We start from the raw sequence: 18,829 nt of genomic DNA, 5'->3' as shown, positions 1-18,829 counted from the left end.
TTACTTTATCAATTTGACACCATGGTCTATGACAAATGTCCTAATGAAATGGCTCACAGTAACCAGTTCTACAAGGTATCCATAACACAATTAACCAAATTATGAAATATATAATGACCTGCAGTGATCAAACAGATTCAGCATGTTGTCCAACTGGGATTCCCAAAAGATTCACACTGTGCTTTTGAATTTATTAAAAGTTTTTTGTGTGAGTTGAAACTTAAATAAAGGTAAGGTTCACGCAACATACCATGGATGTGCAGCATTGTGTTTGGGAGTAGTCAGGATGAAGCACATGGAATGGTTGCAAAACAAGTATTTCAACCAAAAGCAAAATAAAAAAAAAAAAGTTTCAGGAAAGAGTAAATGTTTCAATAAATGACAACACATTTATTTTTTTTTCTTGCTTTTATTACAACGTTTTAATATATATAACAAATATCCTCACTAGCCTAAAATTGTTCCTACTATCAAATCATAAAGCTGTTGTCATAAACTAGATAATGACAACGTGTCAAGGGTATTATTAGTATTACGAAAAAAATGGGTTGTGCATGGAAAAACATTTTTTTAAATGTTGCTGCAAAAACAACAAAAAAGGAGGTCTATTGGCTTATAGTTTCACAATACGTGGCTGTTCTTACAGGTCATAATTCTGATAATGACCCATTCACTGATAAACACAATAGTCCTCAATGCAAGACCAAACAAATATCACACCACTATTCGCTAATATGGAAAAGAAAACTATGAACTTAATACTGATGATGAAAAGTTGTTGTAGAACACCCATGCAATAAGATTTTGTGTGTTCCTTCAATTACTATACAAGGACTTTCTCTTTTTTTTTACATCTGAAACCTCAAACATAACACTTGTCATGACATGGACCATAAAGAATGATATTTACAGTACAGTACTACATCTTCGAAAATTGTATCAAATAATTGTTGGGCCTTGTAGCAAATAGTTAAAAAGTTTTGTGCAATCCTTTGCTTCGAAAACAAGGATCAAGGCTATTTTTGGCACAAGTATCATTCTAAATCTTGACTGGGAGTGCAGCTTTACAACTGTTAAACGTAAACATCCTGTGTTTTATTTTGTTTTGTTATTTGGCGTGTGTATATTGTTGTGTATCCCTTCCTCAGGAATGCCAGCATACTGCTTTTTTCATCCCTCTATGGTTGACCATACCATGAGCGATGAAGTTTTACAGAAGGGGTGAGAGACAACAGGGAAATTTTCCAACTCATGGAGGGACATCAGTAGTCATAAGCTGCAAGAAAGACAGGCAGAAGAGTAGTCAGCCAAATCCATTTCTGTCTCGAGGTCAAAAAGGAAGAGGAACATGCAATCCACTTCATGAAGAGAGGTTGAAAATCCAGATCGGGAGGGACCATGCAGGCATGCAATCACACCAAGGTGGTCTTACTTTCTATTGTGAGGATGCAGGTACTTGCTGCTGTGCCTCTGCTGTTCACAGCCTTACACATGTACTCTCCCTCATCCTCTGGGAAGGTCTCTGGCAGGTAGAGGCAGTACGTCTCTCCTCGCTCTATGTACTGGTAGTCCTCGCAGTCCTGGAGCATCTCTCCCTCAAACCACCAGGTCACCTCTGGCTTGGGCTCCCCAGTTATCTTTACGGTAAAGCGAACTGGCTCTGAATCTACCACAGACTGATTTTTAAGCGGCTTTTTGAACCAGGGAGCTCCAGACCTGGCATGATCCTCCTCATCCTCATAAGCTGCAGAGCCGTTGATAATGCCACCTTCATCCTCCACGTCGTCGTCTTTCTTCTGCAAACACACGATGAAATGATAGCAGTTTTATTTTTAGCCAAATCCATTTTAAACCAGACTCTTGACACTGTGTCTTGCTTAAAACCTGTAAAAAGCGTAGTTGTTTTTATAATCTATCAAGATAAACAAAGGATTCACCTTTTGTAGGGCGGCATCAATTTCCTGCTGCTCGAATTGCATTCTTTGCAACTTTTGTTCTTCTATTCTTTTCCTCTCTTCCTCTTCTCTTGCTTTTGCCATCTGCTCAAATCTCGCTCGCATGTCTACCTTTTGTTTAAAAGGAGGCTCTTCCACTCTTACAGCCGGCATTTCTTGTGCCTCATCCTGAAAAGTGAAGTAAATGTTAAACTGCGATCCGTTAACATTCATTGACATGAATTGACATGAATGACATTTGATACATTTCAGTCCTTTTCATTCACTGATTTATCCTCACTCACGTTTATCTTAAAAAGTGTCTTACCTCCTGGAATCGCTCTGCCTCTCTCTCTTTGATCTCATTATCTATGGCCTTTCGCTTTGCTCTTTCCATGTCGATTTTTTTCTGTATTTCTTCTTCTTTTAGCTGCTTGATTTTTTCAAACTTTGTCTTGAGGTTCTTTGCTTGGATGGATCCAGTCCTTTTCAGCTTGGTCAACTCCTCGTACTCCTTACTTATAATTTCAGAGCTTTCATTTATTTCTTCCTGTGAAATAAAACATAAAATTGTCATGACTGTGAGGTCCTAAACGATTGTGTGAACAATCAATTGCAGAAGGCAGTGTAGATCTAATTATAACTGTAACATCACAGAACTTAAACAAGCTTGAAACATTTTTGATGCTCCAAGTCCACAATCTGATTCACACTGACCTCGCCCATTTCCTGGCGGAGTTGTTCAAATTCTTGTTTTTCTTGCTCCATTTTCTTTTTACGCTCTTCTGCTTTGCGTTTTTTCTCATTTTCCTCTTTCTCTTTCAGTAGCTCCTCAAAGTTCATCTCCAGCTTCCTCGGGTGCAGCGCCTCCTGAGACTCGGTCTTAATCATCACTTCTTCTCCGTCATCGAACACCTATAAGTAATAACACAAAAACTCATTGTTGTGGAGTCACTTGACAGGCTGCACTTAATAAGACGTGTTTTGTTAAAATCGTGACTTCAATTTCCCGTACTTACCCAACATTAAATCATTCAACCAGCAGACATTTAAATCAAACTCATCCTTCACTCAGAAATTAAAGGCATGCGCTTTGTAGACGATGCAAAGAATGTGTCACTGGGTTGTGAGAATTGTTTTAGTTTGGAAAGGAAAAGCATTTGAAATTGTAAATATCTTACTGTTTCAACTCCATATGCAGACATTTCCTGATCCAGGCCAGGGTTCTTAAAGAAATCATTTGGAAAAAGGAAAAGCAGTGCAAATGTACCAGTTGGAGCCCATCACAATGAGTACATCAACATGACTGATCCAATTGAATTTGAATCAAATTATGAGTCGTATTTTGATGGATTTAAGTGTAAGTTTGATGCAAACAGCACCTGCTAACATTTTTTTTTTTGCAATTGCTGCACCAGTGTTAGCTTCCTACACATTAACCTAACTCTAGAAAATCATTAAAGAAGATCTGTGTATTGTTTTGGTACGTGCTGAAGAGCTGAAATTGTGCTATCAGGAAATTTCTTGTGAACGCTGGTTGAGAAAGCAGCAGCAAATTAAGCTGAAGCTTGAACAAAGCTACACATTTTAACATGCTGCCCATCAGCCAAATAGATGCACACTGTGCACTTTATTTAATCTCTGGGTGGAGTTAACGCACCATGCTCTTGCGGGCTTCAGCGAAGAGCCTCTTTTCTTCTTCCAGCCTCCTCTTGGCCTCCTCCTCTGCCCTCTTCTGCTCCTCCTCCCTTCTTTGGCGTTCCAGATCCTCAAAACTGGCACAAATTTTCCCGGGTTTACTGCCCTCCAGGTTCAGCAAAGCCATCAGCACCTCATCGTCCTCATCCACCAGCTGAGAAAAACACAATGAGGTGTGATTATTGCAGGAAAAAGGATTTCCAAATGAAAATGTCTTTTAATAGTTTTATGTAATTTCTGAGTCTACACTAATTTATAGAAGATCAGAGGAAAGCTCCCTCAAAAGGAAAGTTTAGTTTTTGAATTTTTTTTAAAGGATCGTTGCTTTTCAATTAAACAATGATTAATCAAACATTTACAGCATAGTGCCAAGTCATTTCTTTATATGTCCAGCTTCATTTACTTTTACTTGTTTTTAGCGCTTAAAATTTGCAGATTTCAGTTTTACACCACAAAGGGAGCAATGTTAGAACAGCAGCAAGGATTCTTATTTCACACTCAAAGTGCAGAAGCAAATGTCACAGTACTTCAAATAAGAACCTAAGTCTCAAAGTATTTTGTTTTTTGTCTGAAAGAGATATTAACCATGCTCTTTCTGGCTTCAGCAAAAGATCTTCTTTCTTCTTCCATTCGTTTTTTTGCCTCTTCCTCTGCCTTCTTGCGCAATGCTTCGACTCTTTGTCTCTCCAACTCTTCAAAGCTCAGTCTCAGTTTTCCGGGACGTGCTTCCTCTTTGTCTTCATGAACAGGATCCATGTTTTCTTCATCTTCATCCTGAAAAGACATCAAAGTGCTTTAAGGGCTATGATTGGACTGGCTCAACAAACGTTAAAGTATCTAGAGTATTGTGTGTAAATTTCACTTGGAGAGATTTTCAAGTTAATTCAGTGAGTTATTTCATTTGTGTAAGAATCTCTTTAATCTTCAAGGAGGCCCTTCTGTGCAAGAATCGACTCATTTATCTATGCTGATGTGTCTGGTGCACTGAAATTGACTTTTTCACAAGCACTGCAAATAGTCTGTGTTGGATTTAACATGTGAGTTTTATTGTTATTTTTCATGTAAAGAATTAATTGAATTTCATGATGTACAGCTGAAGTGCTGTACTGTAGAATGTTTTTCTTTTAGCCTGTTGGCGATTATGGCATTCAGTGGCATGAGAATATCAAACGGGCACTGAGTGCAATAAAGGTTTCAGACCGCTGCTCTGACTTTTCTGATCTCAAGCTTGAAGTCGTTTGTCCTGATGAAAAGATTTTTACCTTTATGCCATTATGTGAACTGTAAACTGTGCAAACTGCATTTACTCACTCTCCCATGTTATTTAAAGTCAGTGCCTTTCCATCATCCACTTGTCAAATATGTTCACCTATTTTTTTCTTTTTGGGAATTTAAGTAATTTCAACTTCACTTCTTTCACCGTCTCTGTTATAAGACCTTAGCATTTTTCTTTTTTCTCAAAGGTTACTCACGTGTGTAACTGTTCTACATCAGGGATGTCCACCTCCTCCCAGCAGCAGCACACCTCAAGTTTGTAGAAAACCCCACTAATGAGTCCCTCATTGCAATCAGGTGTGAAGAAGCTAAAGCATGCAGCATGTCTGGACACCCCTGATGTACAAGACTCCCAGGTTTAAACTTCTGACATCCAAAATTCACTGATGTGATCGATGACCTTTTTAATTGTATTTTAGATATTAAGTCATGGATGGCAGAAAACTTCCTTTAGCTCAAAGAGGAAAAAAAACTGAAATTTTAGTTATCAATCTGGGTGTCATTTTCAACTCTGAGCTTAGTTTTATTCCACATGTAAAGCACATGGTTAAAACAGGTTTTTGTTGTCTTAGGAATATATCAAGAGCAAGAAAGCTTCTCTCTCGGGCCTACATGGAGATGATGCCTGCATTTGTGTTAAGGCAGACTGACTGCTGTAATGAGCCCCATTTTCTGGTCTACCCCCACAAAAAAAAAAAACATCTCAGACCTTCAGCTTCTCCAGAACTCAGCTGCTCCTCTGTGTGTGTGCGTGTGTGTGCGTGTGTGTGCGTGCGTGTGCGTGTGTGTGCGTGCGTGTGTGTGTGTGCGTGTGTGCGTGTGTGTGTGCGTGTGTGTATGTGTGTGTGTTTTGCTTACCATTTCCAGTCTGGCTTCTTCAAAAGCCTTCTTTTCCTCAAGCAAGCGCCTCTTGGCTTCCTCCTCAGCAAGCTTTCTCCTTTGCTCCTGTCTTTCTTTCTCCTCCTCCTCAAATGTCAATTTCAGTTTTCCAGGATTCAAGTGCATTTTCTCAGATGGCTTCTCCTCCAAATCCTAATTCAAGTGAGAGAGAGAGAGATAAAAATGCACTTTGCTCCGTTAAAGAATCTCCTCAATCTCAGCTCAAAAATTCAAAGGACTTGACGCCTATAGTTTTACATTATCCAGTAAACACCATGTGGACGGGATAAATGATGATACGGTGATGAGGTTTGTTCAAGTATCCACACGATGAATTAAGAACTGGTAAAGTAATAAGTAGTGATATTACTTTTCAAGTGCAGTGACTAGTAATCTCTTTAATAGTTCCAGAAGTAACTAGTAACTAATTACTTTTTTTTATAGTAACTACCCCAACACTGGCCTTTAAAAACTTGGTGAATCCAAGATGGCTCTCAGTCTCTCTCTCCATCCTGGAAGGCTGGTGCCTTGGTTTGTTTGAGTTCATTACATTAAGTTATGTTGAGCATAACATACTGTAAAATAGCTGGGTCCCACAATACCTCTAGAAGGCTACTGTAATCTCAGTGTGGGTGGTCACGGGCCCAACACAGCCCAACAAACGCTCACTTCAGCAAACCCAAGTTCTGTTTCAGCAAGCTGTAAGAATACCGTAGGCATTGTTGATGCTAATTCTCCTCCGTGTCAAATACTACATGCCATGTACTACATATCTCACCTTCCCTAAATTACTATGAGGCAGTCACCACCAAAACAACATTGCTAGCTTTAACAAACCCATACTGCAGGTTTTTTCAAACTACAGGTATTCACAATGTTTTTGTTACCTCCCCTACCACCAGAGGGAAATCAAAATTGCCTACGACACCATGTACTAAGAAATCAAAGGAAGATTGTGTCACAGAGAATAGCCTGGTTAAAAAAAAACAAAGCAAAAAAAAAAAAAAAAACTATTAAAGCTGGACTGAACTTTACACTTAACTTCCTCAACTCCCTCAAATTACCACAAATTACCAAAAAATCAACTTGCTAAAATAAGATTCACTTCAGAAAGAATTTGAGGCCATTCCCACTGATATGCCCATGCTCCTCCTGGATTTTTTTCCTCAGCAGACTGTTTGATAGTTGTTTTTTTTTATACCTGCTTTTAGGAAACTATGAAACGCCTTCTGGCCCAAATTGGTTGCATGTACTCGTACTTGCCCTCTTTCACATTTACCTCAGAATCTTTCCTTGCATCCACATTCCCCCAGGAGCAGGATAGCTGACTTTGGCACATATTGCCTGCATCCCACCTCAACTGATCTCACACAAACATTTCTAGTCCTTTGCTGTTCAGCTTCTGCATGTTACCTCTCTTAAGGGAAGCTTTAACAATCTCAAAATAATTCCAGACATGAACAATGTATTGAATAATTAATTCTCTGTATGCATACTTGGTCAACAACTGAGCGCCGCTTGGCTTCCCTGAATGAGCGTCTGTTTTCGTTGTATTGTTTGAGCTTCTCTTCCTCTGCCTTCTTCTTCAGTTCCTCCTCTCGACTCCTCTCCATGTCTTCAAAGTTCACCTTGATTCGGCCTGGAGCTTTGGACGACTTTGCGGGAACGACACGTACCAGCATTGTGTCATCTCCCTCCTAAACAGTTAGATTAGACAAAAAAAAAATACAAATCCACACAGAAAATAAATTATAATCAACATCATCACGGCATGTCCACAGACGAAAAGCAACCAGACGCTCCCATTTGTGAGAGTTTGCGCAGTATGTCTCGTTTCTGTTTCGGGATCTCACCCATTTAAACAATGTCATGCCTGATGACTGCGCCAAATTCTGAACAGGCAAAGAAATTGCTGGACAGGCAATCTTGAGCCATTTTGTTGTTATCCAAGAGTTTTACGAATATAAAGCAGAGAAGAGGCTGTCACGTAGTTTCCTGTCTATCAAAACTTGCAGCAATGCACAGGTCAAACACAGACCAACCTATCTTCCACTACACAGGCAAAACTGAAAATTTGGCAAAGTTTCCAAATGTATTTTTCCAATTCAAGCATATGGTCACCCGAAGTAATGCGACACAATAAAAGTGAATCTCATAAGAACTGTACTGCAAAGAAACACATCTTCAAAAACAATGAATGCTTACTTATTAAAATCCAAATATAATTCCAGTAGTCAGGATAACAAGTGTTTACCACATTTAGGGTGACCCTGTCTAAGACAGAAAACCACAGAACAGCCACACAACATCTGTTCAGTACCAGAAGTCATAGCTTATCTTCACAAAATCATTGTGTTTGAAAAGGACAATGTTTTTTTTTTTTTTAATTGCTGCAGGATGTATTATAGTGTTCACAAAACGAATGGCATAACTGTTCAGTGTACCAGCATTTAAATTCTTTTCACGCGAAAGTGTTTTTCCCTCTTTTGAATTTTTCAGTGAAATCAAATTTGGCTTGATTTGGACTTTAGTCACATTATAATGAATTTCCGTTTTCACTTTCCTACAACTGTGAAGAGCATGGCAGCATAGTTGATTGGGAGTATGATATATCTGGGATATGTAACAAATGGCACCACATAAATTTAGACTTCTGTTAGTTGAGATGTGTACACAGCTACAGGAAGACAGAATTGTGCAGAAGAGTTTTTGACATATGGCTATATTGTGTTGAATTTAGCTGAGTGAGGGACTGCAGTGACAAGTTAAAGCTGCAAAATCTTATTTGCAAATTTATCAGATTCATCTTATTGTTTAATTATGCTTAGGGTCATCAGAAACCCTTTCCACTGCATCTGGAAAAGCTGAGAAGATAACCATGACTCTGCATAAAGTATCCATCATCAGTCCAGACTACAGCTGCCTCCATAATCAAGGACGCCACCCATCTCACTGCCATTAGACCCCGAGACAGGTAACAGCAGTCCTTAATTATAGATCTGCCTCATTTGCCTTTTCATTTCACATATTTGCTCATGCATAATATTGTAATCTAACCAAACTGATATCATCCCCCTCTAAATGATAACATCACATGAGTCACACGCCACATTCATGGTCAATGCCCAAAGTGTAATTCTCACAAGTGCCATACTCATATACAAGTGTTCAATTTCAATAATATGGCTATATAATGTTCATATACTCTTGTTTCACATTTTCTATTTTTTGTATGGATTTTGGTTGTATATATTTTTCTTAATCTGTGTTTAGCATAGTTTTATACAGTCAATATTTTCATACTGCTCAAATGGAAAGTTTGAAATTGAATCTAACAATGAAAACCTTCAGCTTCATCGTGTTGTGGACAACAAAGTGAGAACTTCATTCAGTAGTAAAATATGTCTTCTGCTGTTTTTAAAATCCAGAACTATATAGCTTTGAATGCTTCCAATCCGTCTGGATAATCTGGAGAGAAAGGTGACTGCAGCACTCGTAAATGCACAATTTAATACGTTTTACTAAAATGTGTCATAATGGGCGTCCTAACAGAGTGCCTGTGTGGTAGGGGACAGCCGACTGGCCTAATGTCACCATCTGCAGTGGGTCAGCAGCATATGGGTGTCAGTTGAAGATAGCAGAGTCTAATTTAGTCACAGTAGGGAAGTCTAGGGCTAATTTTGTCTCTGAGGTGTGGGAAACAGTTGCCACTCAAGTGCTGTCTACACCTGGTCGATCTTTTCCAGTTGTTTCTGGATCACTGAGACAGTGGTGTTTCCTCACAGCTCAACATTTTAATCCAGATGAATAATATCCAGGCAAAAGAAAAAAAGATAAACATCTCAGTGTCTAGTAATATTTGCATTACTTTATGCTCTTATAAGAAGATATCAAAAAAATAAATCCAGATATTTTAATAATCCGAGCAGCAATGTAAACATCATTGTGAGTTTGACTGCTCTGATTGGAGCACAAGTAGGCCAAAGAAGTAACAAGTAAGAGGCCTGTAATTGCCTATGTGGCACAAGGATACTTACATAACCATTCTGAAGTAAGGTAACGGAATAATAACAAGCCTGAAAACAGCATTTCATGTGGTTATTTCCTTGCTGTACTGGCTAAAAATAATATTGCCTTTATCTGTAAATCTTTTTTTGACAACTTTTTCAAGTCTTACACTGTTACATTAAATGAAAGTGGCCTGTTTGCCCTCAGTTCACGGGCTGGTCTTGTCAACAATGCCATGGGTGGTTTCAGATCTGTTTCCAGTCTTTGCCCGTGTGTTTAATATCAAATCTCATTTAAAATAACTCACTCGAGTGGGCAGCTGAGAATTACCTGACTCATTACAGATAAAAGTCATTCCCACTATAGAGGAAGTGTGACGACACATTCAGCCAGTGAGAGGTGAGTCGCTCTACAAAAGACTCACTGTAGGTTCACTGACCTCAACAGCCTTCTGAGCCAATTCCTTCCTGATTTTGGCTTTCTCAATGTTGTCCTGGGCTTCCCTCTTCTTCCTCTCTCCTTCCATCCTCTTCCTCTCCTCTTCTTGTCTCTGTTTTTCCATCTCTGCAAATTTTCCCTTGACGCTCCCTGCAGATTTCACAAATCAGGACACAAATCTTGAGCCTTAGCTCCCTTCTAAATCACAGATTCAACATTTTGTACTATTTTTCTAATCTTCCTATCAATTGTCGTGTGTCTTACCTGTGATTTTGGGAACGTAGGATTTCTCTACCTTTGCAGGCCGCACCTCTTCTTCCTCATCACTGGAAGCAAGCAGTTCTTTTATCTGTCGCCAATGACAGGGACAACGCGGTGAGGTTACGGTTTAGCTGGGATCATCTGCTTTGCCACTCAGGAGCCATGCTGGTCCTAGCAAGAACAACGGTCTAATCCCTGCTAATAGCTTGGTCATGTGTCTTGTAGGTGAGCTCTGATTGGACCAGAGTGTTGTTGCACAGAGAGGAGATGAGCGCAGGTGTCCAGGTTTGGGCCAGCTATGCCCTGGCAGTGCACAGGGAGGTTTTTCCAGCTCTGGTATCACTAATGATCCACTCACATTACATCCTAACACTGCATTTATTTCAACACAGTCAATCACATTAAAAACACAATCTCAAAATATATATGTTAACATTAAAACTAATCCTTTCTTTAACTGAATAATCTTTTTTCTTTTTTTTTTTTTTTTTTGGGGGGGGGGGTATTTTATGAATAGTAACCAAATTGATTGTTCTGAAATGTAATGAAAAGGACAAAACTGTTGACATTTTTCCTAATTTTAATCCTCCTTATATACATATATATATATATATATATATATATATATATATATATATATATATATATATATATATATATATATATATATATATATATGTATATGTATGTATATATTTTTTACAACTCTGGCCCAGATTCTTCTGATTCTCGTGTCTTAAAATGGCTTTCCTCGACATGTGCAAATCCATTTTTAACTACTTCGGAGCAGCCTCGTATCCCCTCTGTGAGCTTTTCACAGTTGCATAGGAGTTATATCTCAATCAACATGATAGACATTCAACAGGCTGCTTAACGGATAACAATTTAAAATAAAGCTCAGTTTGGTTGAATCAGTCATCATTTGGATGGGTGGTCACTGCAGTTTCTTAACATTATGTTGAAAATGACCATCCTTTTTCAAAGAGATAATTACAATACAATGGCTATAAATGCAAAGGTTGGATGTTTGATGATATACAAGTAATTATAAGGTTAGCTATAAGACATACAAAGAGTGGCTAGTGTGACTTTTGACCGAGGTGGGCACTCATGGCTATGAAGGGTCTCAGTCCTTTAAATTTTACATGTATTCCTGCTCCAACACACCTGAACTCAGTAAACAGTTCACCAAGAAGCTCTCATGATGCATCAAGAACAGATTCAGACAGATCCCAATACTGAAATCAAATAGATTTCAGTTTCAAGAAATGGTGATACTGGGCCACACACTAAATTTGTTCTGTTGAAACAGGGATGATTAGAAACCCTGCACGGCTCGCAGCCCCCACAGAACCATGGGTGCCCACCTCTCTATTAGACGGTGTAAAAGACTGAATCCTCACTCGAACGGGCTGCCGTGTCACTCCGTCATGCTTCACCATACCATGCAGATGTCAGATGGAGGTTAGTGCTGTTATCAGTCTTTGACCTGCTGCTTCCTTCGGTTCCACTCCCTCTCCTTGATATACTGCTCTTTCCTCTTCTGCTGCTCGTCCCTGTTTCTCTGCCTGCTGCGTTCTTCCCTGGCCTTCTGCATGGCTTCAAACTTGCCCGACACATCCCCCTTGTCTTTTCTCTCTTTCGGCACATAACTTCTTGCCACTGGCTTTCTGGACCTCAGAAGTTTCTGTGGTTCAACAGACAAAAAAAGAACAATATCCAAAATCAGTATGTGAAGCACAGCGTTTATACAAAGTTCAATCACGTGACCAGTTGAAGACTTCTGTCTTACCTCTTTTTTTAGTGTCAAATCAGAAATATTCTGGTCGTCATTCATGTGAGGTTCCGGTTGCTCCTGTTGCTCCTTTTGTACACCATTGACAGCTTCCGCACTCACTTCACACTTCAGATGTTTCTCATTTGTAGTGGTGGCGTCGATGTGCGCCACACCGTTCGTGTGCGTCTTGTCAGTTTCTTCGCTTGTTTTATCGCTTGTGTGGCCGGGTGTTTCATCTTCTTTATGTGAACTCTCGTTTTCCTCACTTTCGTCTTCTTTATCACTCACCAGTTCACCCTTGTGCGTTTCATCATTTTCTTTCTTTTCTGCACTGCCCATTTCTTCTTCATTTTCACAGAAGACATCCTCCATGTCATTGGCAATGACAACCGGTGCCTGTGAGACCTCAGTCATGCTTGTACAACAGTGACAAGTCGACGAACAGGGTCTTGAAATTTCTTACCTGTAACGAAAATTCATTGTGTCTGCGTGAGTATTGCCAGTGTGCGTCAAAAGAAAGGTGAAGAGTAGCAGTCCTGCATGGATTCCACACATGCCTGTTGATATTTGGTGGCTCAGTTTGAGTTTTTCTTTTTTTTTTTTAACTGAGCTTTATGATGACGAATTCATTAAAGGTTGTGTTGGACTAGCAAGGCATGGAAAACATCCAGGACTGTGAACCTCTTGGGGAAAGATCACCCAGCTGTATTCTACCAATCAATACAAGGTGAATATGCAACACAAAGTCTGAAAAATTCAGTTTTGCAATGTTGTACAGCGGAGGTAGTTATCCAAAGGGCGTTCACAGCGTTCATACAACACAACTCTATGAACCACAACAACCCTAAAACACTTAGAATTCCTGTAAAACTCGTACAAATCTACATCACAAAAACAAACTGCAGTTGTCTGGTATTGTTTTTCTTCAATGTGTTCAGATATCTGTTTAGTTCTGTGCACTAATAACAGATCTGACAAGGTTATTGGTTTCATTTGATCAAAGTCTTACCTTTTAGATGTTCTCAGAAGTCTGGTCTGTCCTCATTAGAAGAAAGCTAATTGCTCCACTGTGCAGTTTGCTTGCTTTAGTTTAGATTTTTCCCTCTTATACAAAAGTCAAACACAAAAGACACACTTCCCTATTTTAACACGCAAATTAACACACACCAGCAAATTTCCTACTCTGGTATGGGAATTCGTATGTGCCAATTACTCTTATTGTGCATAAGAGTTCCAGTGATCTTCAGCATGTTAGGAAAGACTGATGGAGGCCTACAGACCCCTATTTATAGCCTGCTTTTGCCCCCATGACATGTGATCATTGCTATTTCTGATGGATGATAGGCGGTTGGACAGAGCTCAGTCTGGCACCCACATGTCGCTGCACAGACCCCTGATAAAATGGTTAGACGAAGAGTTAGACAACTGGATGAATGAGAGCTGTTCAGGCAGAGTGTTATGCTGCTGCTTTGTATCAGTGTCCTCAGATACCTTCTCTGTCCAGGTATGAAGATCATACAGCGATACAATGCTGCCAGAATGTTGGTCTATTTTTTTCTGTGCAATCTAGAAACAGAAAGGTCTCAATGGAGTGCTCAAATTAAAAAAGCCATCCTGCTGAAATGTAGTTTTTTTACCTGCATGTAATCAGAATAAAAACATTATAATTATCATCAGGAACCTACTGCCCATGTCCATATTTCTGTAAATACATGCATACAGGATATTTATGTGATTATATGCAAGGATCAGAACATATAACTTCAAAATCAATGTCTTTTTAAATAAGCAATCCTAAAGATTAAGTTACTGAGTGTTTTTTTTTTTTTTTTTTTTTTTTGAGTTTGACATTTTCGTTTGGCTGTCTCATATTTGATAAGTGAGGAAAGTGATTCATACATTGCCTCTGATTTCTCAATTTTACAAAAACAACTTCAGACAGTTTCCACTATTGACCTGTGCTGTGTTCTATCTATAAGTAAAGCACATTTTGGCCTTTTTTTTTTTTATTGAGAATGCCATTGAAAATAATCAATATCCAGTGATTTTAAAGGTTCAGCAGAATCAACATGCCTGGACAGAAGACTCTATCTAAAATCTGACAGAAATGTGTATAATTCTTCTTTGTGGCTTGATGAGTTCAGACAACATTAATACAGTCTCAAACTTTACTTTCAGCAGGTGATGTCCTATTTCTGTACACACCTGGCAGGAAACATCATCAGGGTGCGTCAGAAACAACGAGTTTGGTGTGTACAGCTACGGATGTATTACGCTCAATAAATTGATGTAACTCTCTCTCAGCAGAACTCACTCTTTTGTATTTATTCATTTGTGGTTTCTAAATCTGCTCACAGCAGTTTAAAAAAAAGTTAACTACAGACACATTAAAAAATAATTATCTCTTCATAGTAACTTCACATTTTGAGCCCGAACATGTGCTTGATTTGCCTACAGCTGACTTTGCTTCCCAGTTCTGAACAGACATTTTGTCTGACTTTATGGAGCTGAGCGGTACACACAGGCCTCATCTAACAAATCATGAAAAATATCATGAGATAATTAAGAAAAAAAACACACACACAAAAATGCCAACTTTACCTCTTCAGCGCGTTGCTGTCCTTGTTTTGCTTCCAAAGAAATCCTTTGTGTTGGTAAAAGTCAGAAGTGAATCTCTGAACAAACGGGACAGTCTGTCATGCAACCACTCGCTGCACCAACGCGACTGCTGCTGGACGCTCGTGCGGGAGCCCTTTCCATAAAAGTACCGTTACTTTCTACAGGATACTGCATTCCGTGCGCGCCTGCCGCAGGTTCAGCTGTTGCCGAGCGCGCACGTCCGCACACACTCGTGTGTGCCATCCTGGTCCTGCGCAATCACAGCTGCATAAACAATGTTAAAGTTTTTTTTTTCTTTTTAATGAAAAAAAGAAAATGGATCACTAATCTGTAAGGACAAATGGGCACTTATTTTAGATTTTATTTGTTGTTCAGATTCTCACAGATAATCTAAATGTTTATCATTATTATTATCATTGTTGCTATTATAAATATTGGGCATATTCCATTATTTCACAAGCAGATTTTTGGGGGTGATACCATATAAACAATTTTGAATAACATTAACAGATAGAGTCTGGAATACTGTAGCTAATTGCCACATCATTTAAGAATACTGGGTGGTCATAATGTGATCCACCTTTCCTAAAATACCTTTTCAGCTTCAATAGAATTCTTGCATTGATTGCAGTTAAGTGCAACAACATTTGGTTTGGTTTATACTGGTTTGTATTAGATTTCTTAAAATGTAATTGTTCAAACAAACCACACGTTGCATTTCTTTAATGAGTGATAAACTCTAATATATGACAGGCAATACTATTTGGGGGAAAGTTTGTCACACTTTTGAGTGGGTCTTTTCAGTAGGTCAGCAATCTAAATGCAGACTGAGATTACTCTTTATCTTATTGTTGGCCAGGCAGGATGCCTGACTTATCACTGAAGAGGGACTGCAACTTGTCCTTTGTTTAGCCAATGTAACCTAGATGTTGCTGTCATTCTGCTATGCAGTGACGGTTACAGCTTATTTCCACAAAGCCAGCATACATAAAGCACATATAGAACAAAATTTTTTCAATATCTCGATTTCACATGTGTTCAGAAACCAGTAATTCATCGATGACTGTAATCTGAGATCAGTTCTTGTTGTAGATCTGACGCACGTCTTCATTTAAACCAGGAGGAGAGAATGCTTCTCTCACTGTAGAAGGATGTAAATAGAAAGCCTGCTATAGACACATTTAGTCCTCCATAATGGCTCCATGCACAGTGCTGACTCACTGACCAAAAAGGCATCTGGTTAAAGTCTAGGAAACTGTTTCTCAAGGCTTGTTGGAATATAAGAAAGATTTTGAAACTAAACCTTTCTTCAAAATGGTGCTTGGTTATTGTTGTCAGGCTCAATAGTGACTGCAGATGTACTGACATTTCACCTTTGGAAGGATTCAGAAATAATCACGGTGGGGATGAATGACAGTAAATTACAGTTACATCATTGAATATCACTTGTGTCTAAGACAGTTAATATTTGAGGAATATTCAGCACGTTTACGGCCAAAGTGTTTTGTATTACCTCAAAGTTGAAATATGAGAGTTACCATATCCTTGGAAAAAGTCACCGAAAAGAAAAATTAACTTTTGAAGTCCAGAATTAGTGTGTACTGTGTAAGTTTGAGGTAACAATACTGCAAACTTTTATCATGGCCTTGCAAAAAGACAATAAACACGCAATGGTCTTTGGTAGTTCTTGGTAACATAAGATGCTGGTTTACTGTACATAAGTAGGCGGAAGGATATGTAGGCATTTCTGTAAAAGTTTTGAGTATTTTCCCCAGTTGATGTATCTGTTTTTTAATCGATTCATAGTGTTTTTCAGTTATCTTCCTGATAAAGGTGAGGTCATGTATTTTAATGTTGATGCGCAATGATGGTTTCCAAGAAAGAAACAAAGTGAAAAGAGTCTTCTGGGATCTTTTTATGAGTTGTTGTTATTATTATTATATTATTATTATGTTGTCTTACAGTCTTCAGGGGCAGGTAGTTGTAAACATTCACTGAATTGACAGCAGCACCAGCGTCATTGTTTGGTGATACATGGTCTGGTTCTCAAGCTCACTGCAGTTCATCAAAGCAGCCAAGAAGCTTCACTTTCAGAAGATGTTGATACACCAGTTTACTTTTTAACACAGTTGACCTGTATGTTGTAAACTTTAACTTGTTTACTTCAGCTGTCTTTTATGCCGAAAATCACAACAGGTCTCTTTGGATCATTTTAAGTCAGTATTTCTATAGATCTGAAAATTAGAAGTGTTTTGAGTAGTAAACTTTAGTGTTAATTTTAATCTGATTATTCTACCTTCTTTTTTCTTTTTGTGCTTTAATTGTTGTACAGTAAGTAGACTGCTATCTATCTATCTATCTATCTATCTATCTATCTATCTATCTATTGCACAAGTCATGAAATGAAAGCTGTGTAGAGCTAAAGTGCAGTTGGGAGATCTTTCTGCATGAAGTTTGCACGGATGGATGGATGGATGGATGGATGGATGGATGGATGGACGGACGGACGGATGGACAGACAAACTTTTTCGAGTGCAGTTTTCATGTTCTCACTGTGAATGTAAGGATTCTGTCTTGGTTTCTTTTGTAAGAGAAGCTTGTTAAGTTAGACTGAATGCTGATTGTAAATGGCTTCAATGTTCATGTGGAATCTTGTGTTTCTCAGCATTTGCAGTATGATAGACTGGTTATGTTGATTAGAGAAGATGTGTGTGAGCTGCCTTTACAGAGTAACTGCAAATGACAAGTCTGCTCTTTTTGTTTTAAACTCTGTTTAAGGCATCATTTGGATCTGGGTCCATTCGCTGAACTTTCAGGGCACTGCAGGCTCTGTTCTCCTCTCTTAGAGTCCTGAGGGCAACAGAGACAACAAGGGGACTGCTTTAAATAGCACCACAGCTGTGGTAACTAATCAACACAGTCAGGACAGCTAACCTGAGTCAGACTAGGCCTTTGCCTCAGCTGCTGCAGCACAACCCCAGACCCCCCCCAAATGAATATTTTTACTATGGTAGAGGCCACGCCCCCTGCTGAAGGGCCAGCAGAGTGGCACAGCAGGTCAAAACTGTGTCATCTGCTATTGAATGAAGGCACCTGTTTTGATCTATACTGAAGCCCCTTTTAACTTATTTCAATAAATATCAGGCCACATCAGCTTGAACAGTGCACCAGAATGACTGTATAATTTTTCAAAATGAAGACTGATTTAATCTTTTATGTCTAAGTTGAAGCCAATCGTTTCAGATTTCAGGCTCTTTCCTCTAATGCTGGACTTCTATTGTGTTCAAGTACAAAATCATTTATGACACAGTTTCTAGAGTGGTGTAATAAGTAATTGCCAGTCAAACACATTGTAAATCTACATCTCTCTAATGATGTCCTTTCGAAGAATATCATTTTGGCCTTCAATAATGTCAGCTCTGACACTCCACTGTGGTACTTTGGCTGCCATATAAATCTTTTTCACCTGATTTAACACGCAGACATGTTATTTCAAGTAAATATTTATTACTGGTAATATGGCTACAAATGTTTATGGCTGCGAAACGCTTTGCACATATTGAATCTGCCTTTTGTCCAGTTTCACATTTGGAACTGAGTGGGCATTTAAAGCTGCTGAAGAGGCAGAACAGCCTTCAAAGCTAAAATCCAAATAGGCATGTTTGAACTCAAAGTTTGGCTTTATTTTTAAAATCACAATGTAGTGTATATATATGTGTGGGAATTCAAGACTTGCAGTATTTTTCTCTGTACTGTTGTTTCTGGAAATGTTGGTCTTGACAGACAGAATAGGAGGTAATGTCATAGTTTCCCAGCTGTGACTGCTGACCGCTCAGCTGTCATGAGATGGGAAAAACCTAGTCAACAGTCAGAACAGGTGCAGCCTGGAGACAAAGCCAGTAAAAGTCTAGCCAAGCTGGTTCAAAGGCACACAGCAAAT

General features: G+C 38.9%; 1 protein-coding gene across 2 annotated transcripts; it reads right to left on the bottom strand.

The window, feature by feature from the left end:
- Positions 1-841: 841 nt before the first annotated feature.
- Positions 842-14,999, bottom strand: nexn (nexilin (F actin binding protein)). Of its 2 annotated transcripts, XM_030083159.1 has the most exons (14): positions 14,872-14,999; positions 12,286-12,733; positions 11,983-12,180; positions 10,497-10,581; positions 10,234-10,382; positions 7,283-7,483; positions 5,766-5,939; positions 4,218-4,406; positions 3,595-3,786; positions 2,652-2,849; positions 2,263-2,484; positions 1,938-2,123; positions 1,433-1,796; positions 842-1,276 (listed from the first exon to the last, which is right to left on the bottom strand). In XM_030083159.1, exons 2-14 carry the CDS (start codon positions 12,682-12,684, stop codon positions 1,263-1,265), a joined length of 2,571 nt encoding a protein of 856 aa, XP_029939019.1. In that variant the 5' UTR covers positions 12,685-12,733; positions 14,872-14,999; the 3' UTR covers positions 842-1,262. The 2 variants fall into 2 exon arrangements, with proteins under 2 accessions (XP_029939019.1, XP_029939018.1); XM_030083158.1 differs by having other exon boundaries at positions 842-1,796.
- Positions 15,000-18,829: the final 3,830 nt, after the last annotated feature.

This window comes from Salarias fasciatus, chromosome 23 (genome assembly GCF_902148845.1).
Source record: "Salarias fasciatus chromosome 23, fSalaFa1.1, whole genome shotgun sequence".
In the NCBI taxonomy this organism is placed as follows: Eukaryota; Metazoa; Chordata; class Actinopteri; order Blenniiformes; family Blenniidae; genus Salarias; species Salarias fasciatus.
The sequence above is the reverse complement of the archived record's forward strand: the minus strand, read 5'-3'. Positions and strand labels throughout refer to the sequence as shown.

Coding starts and splice junctions, on each gene's coding strand:
- nexn (XM_030083158.1), bottom strand. CDS start 12,684: ATGACTGAGGTCTCACAGGCACCGGTTGTCATTGCCAATGACATGGAG. Junction 3,787..4,217: donor CTGAAGCCAGAAAGAGCATG/GTTAATATCTCT, acceptor TGTTTTTCTCAG/CTGGTGGATGAGGACGATGA. Junction 2,485..2,651: donor TCCGCCAGGAAATGGGCGAG/GTCAGTGTGAAT, acceptor TTTATTTCACAG/GAAGAAATAAATGAAAGCTC.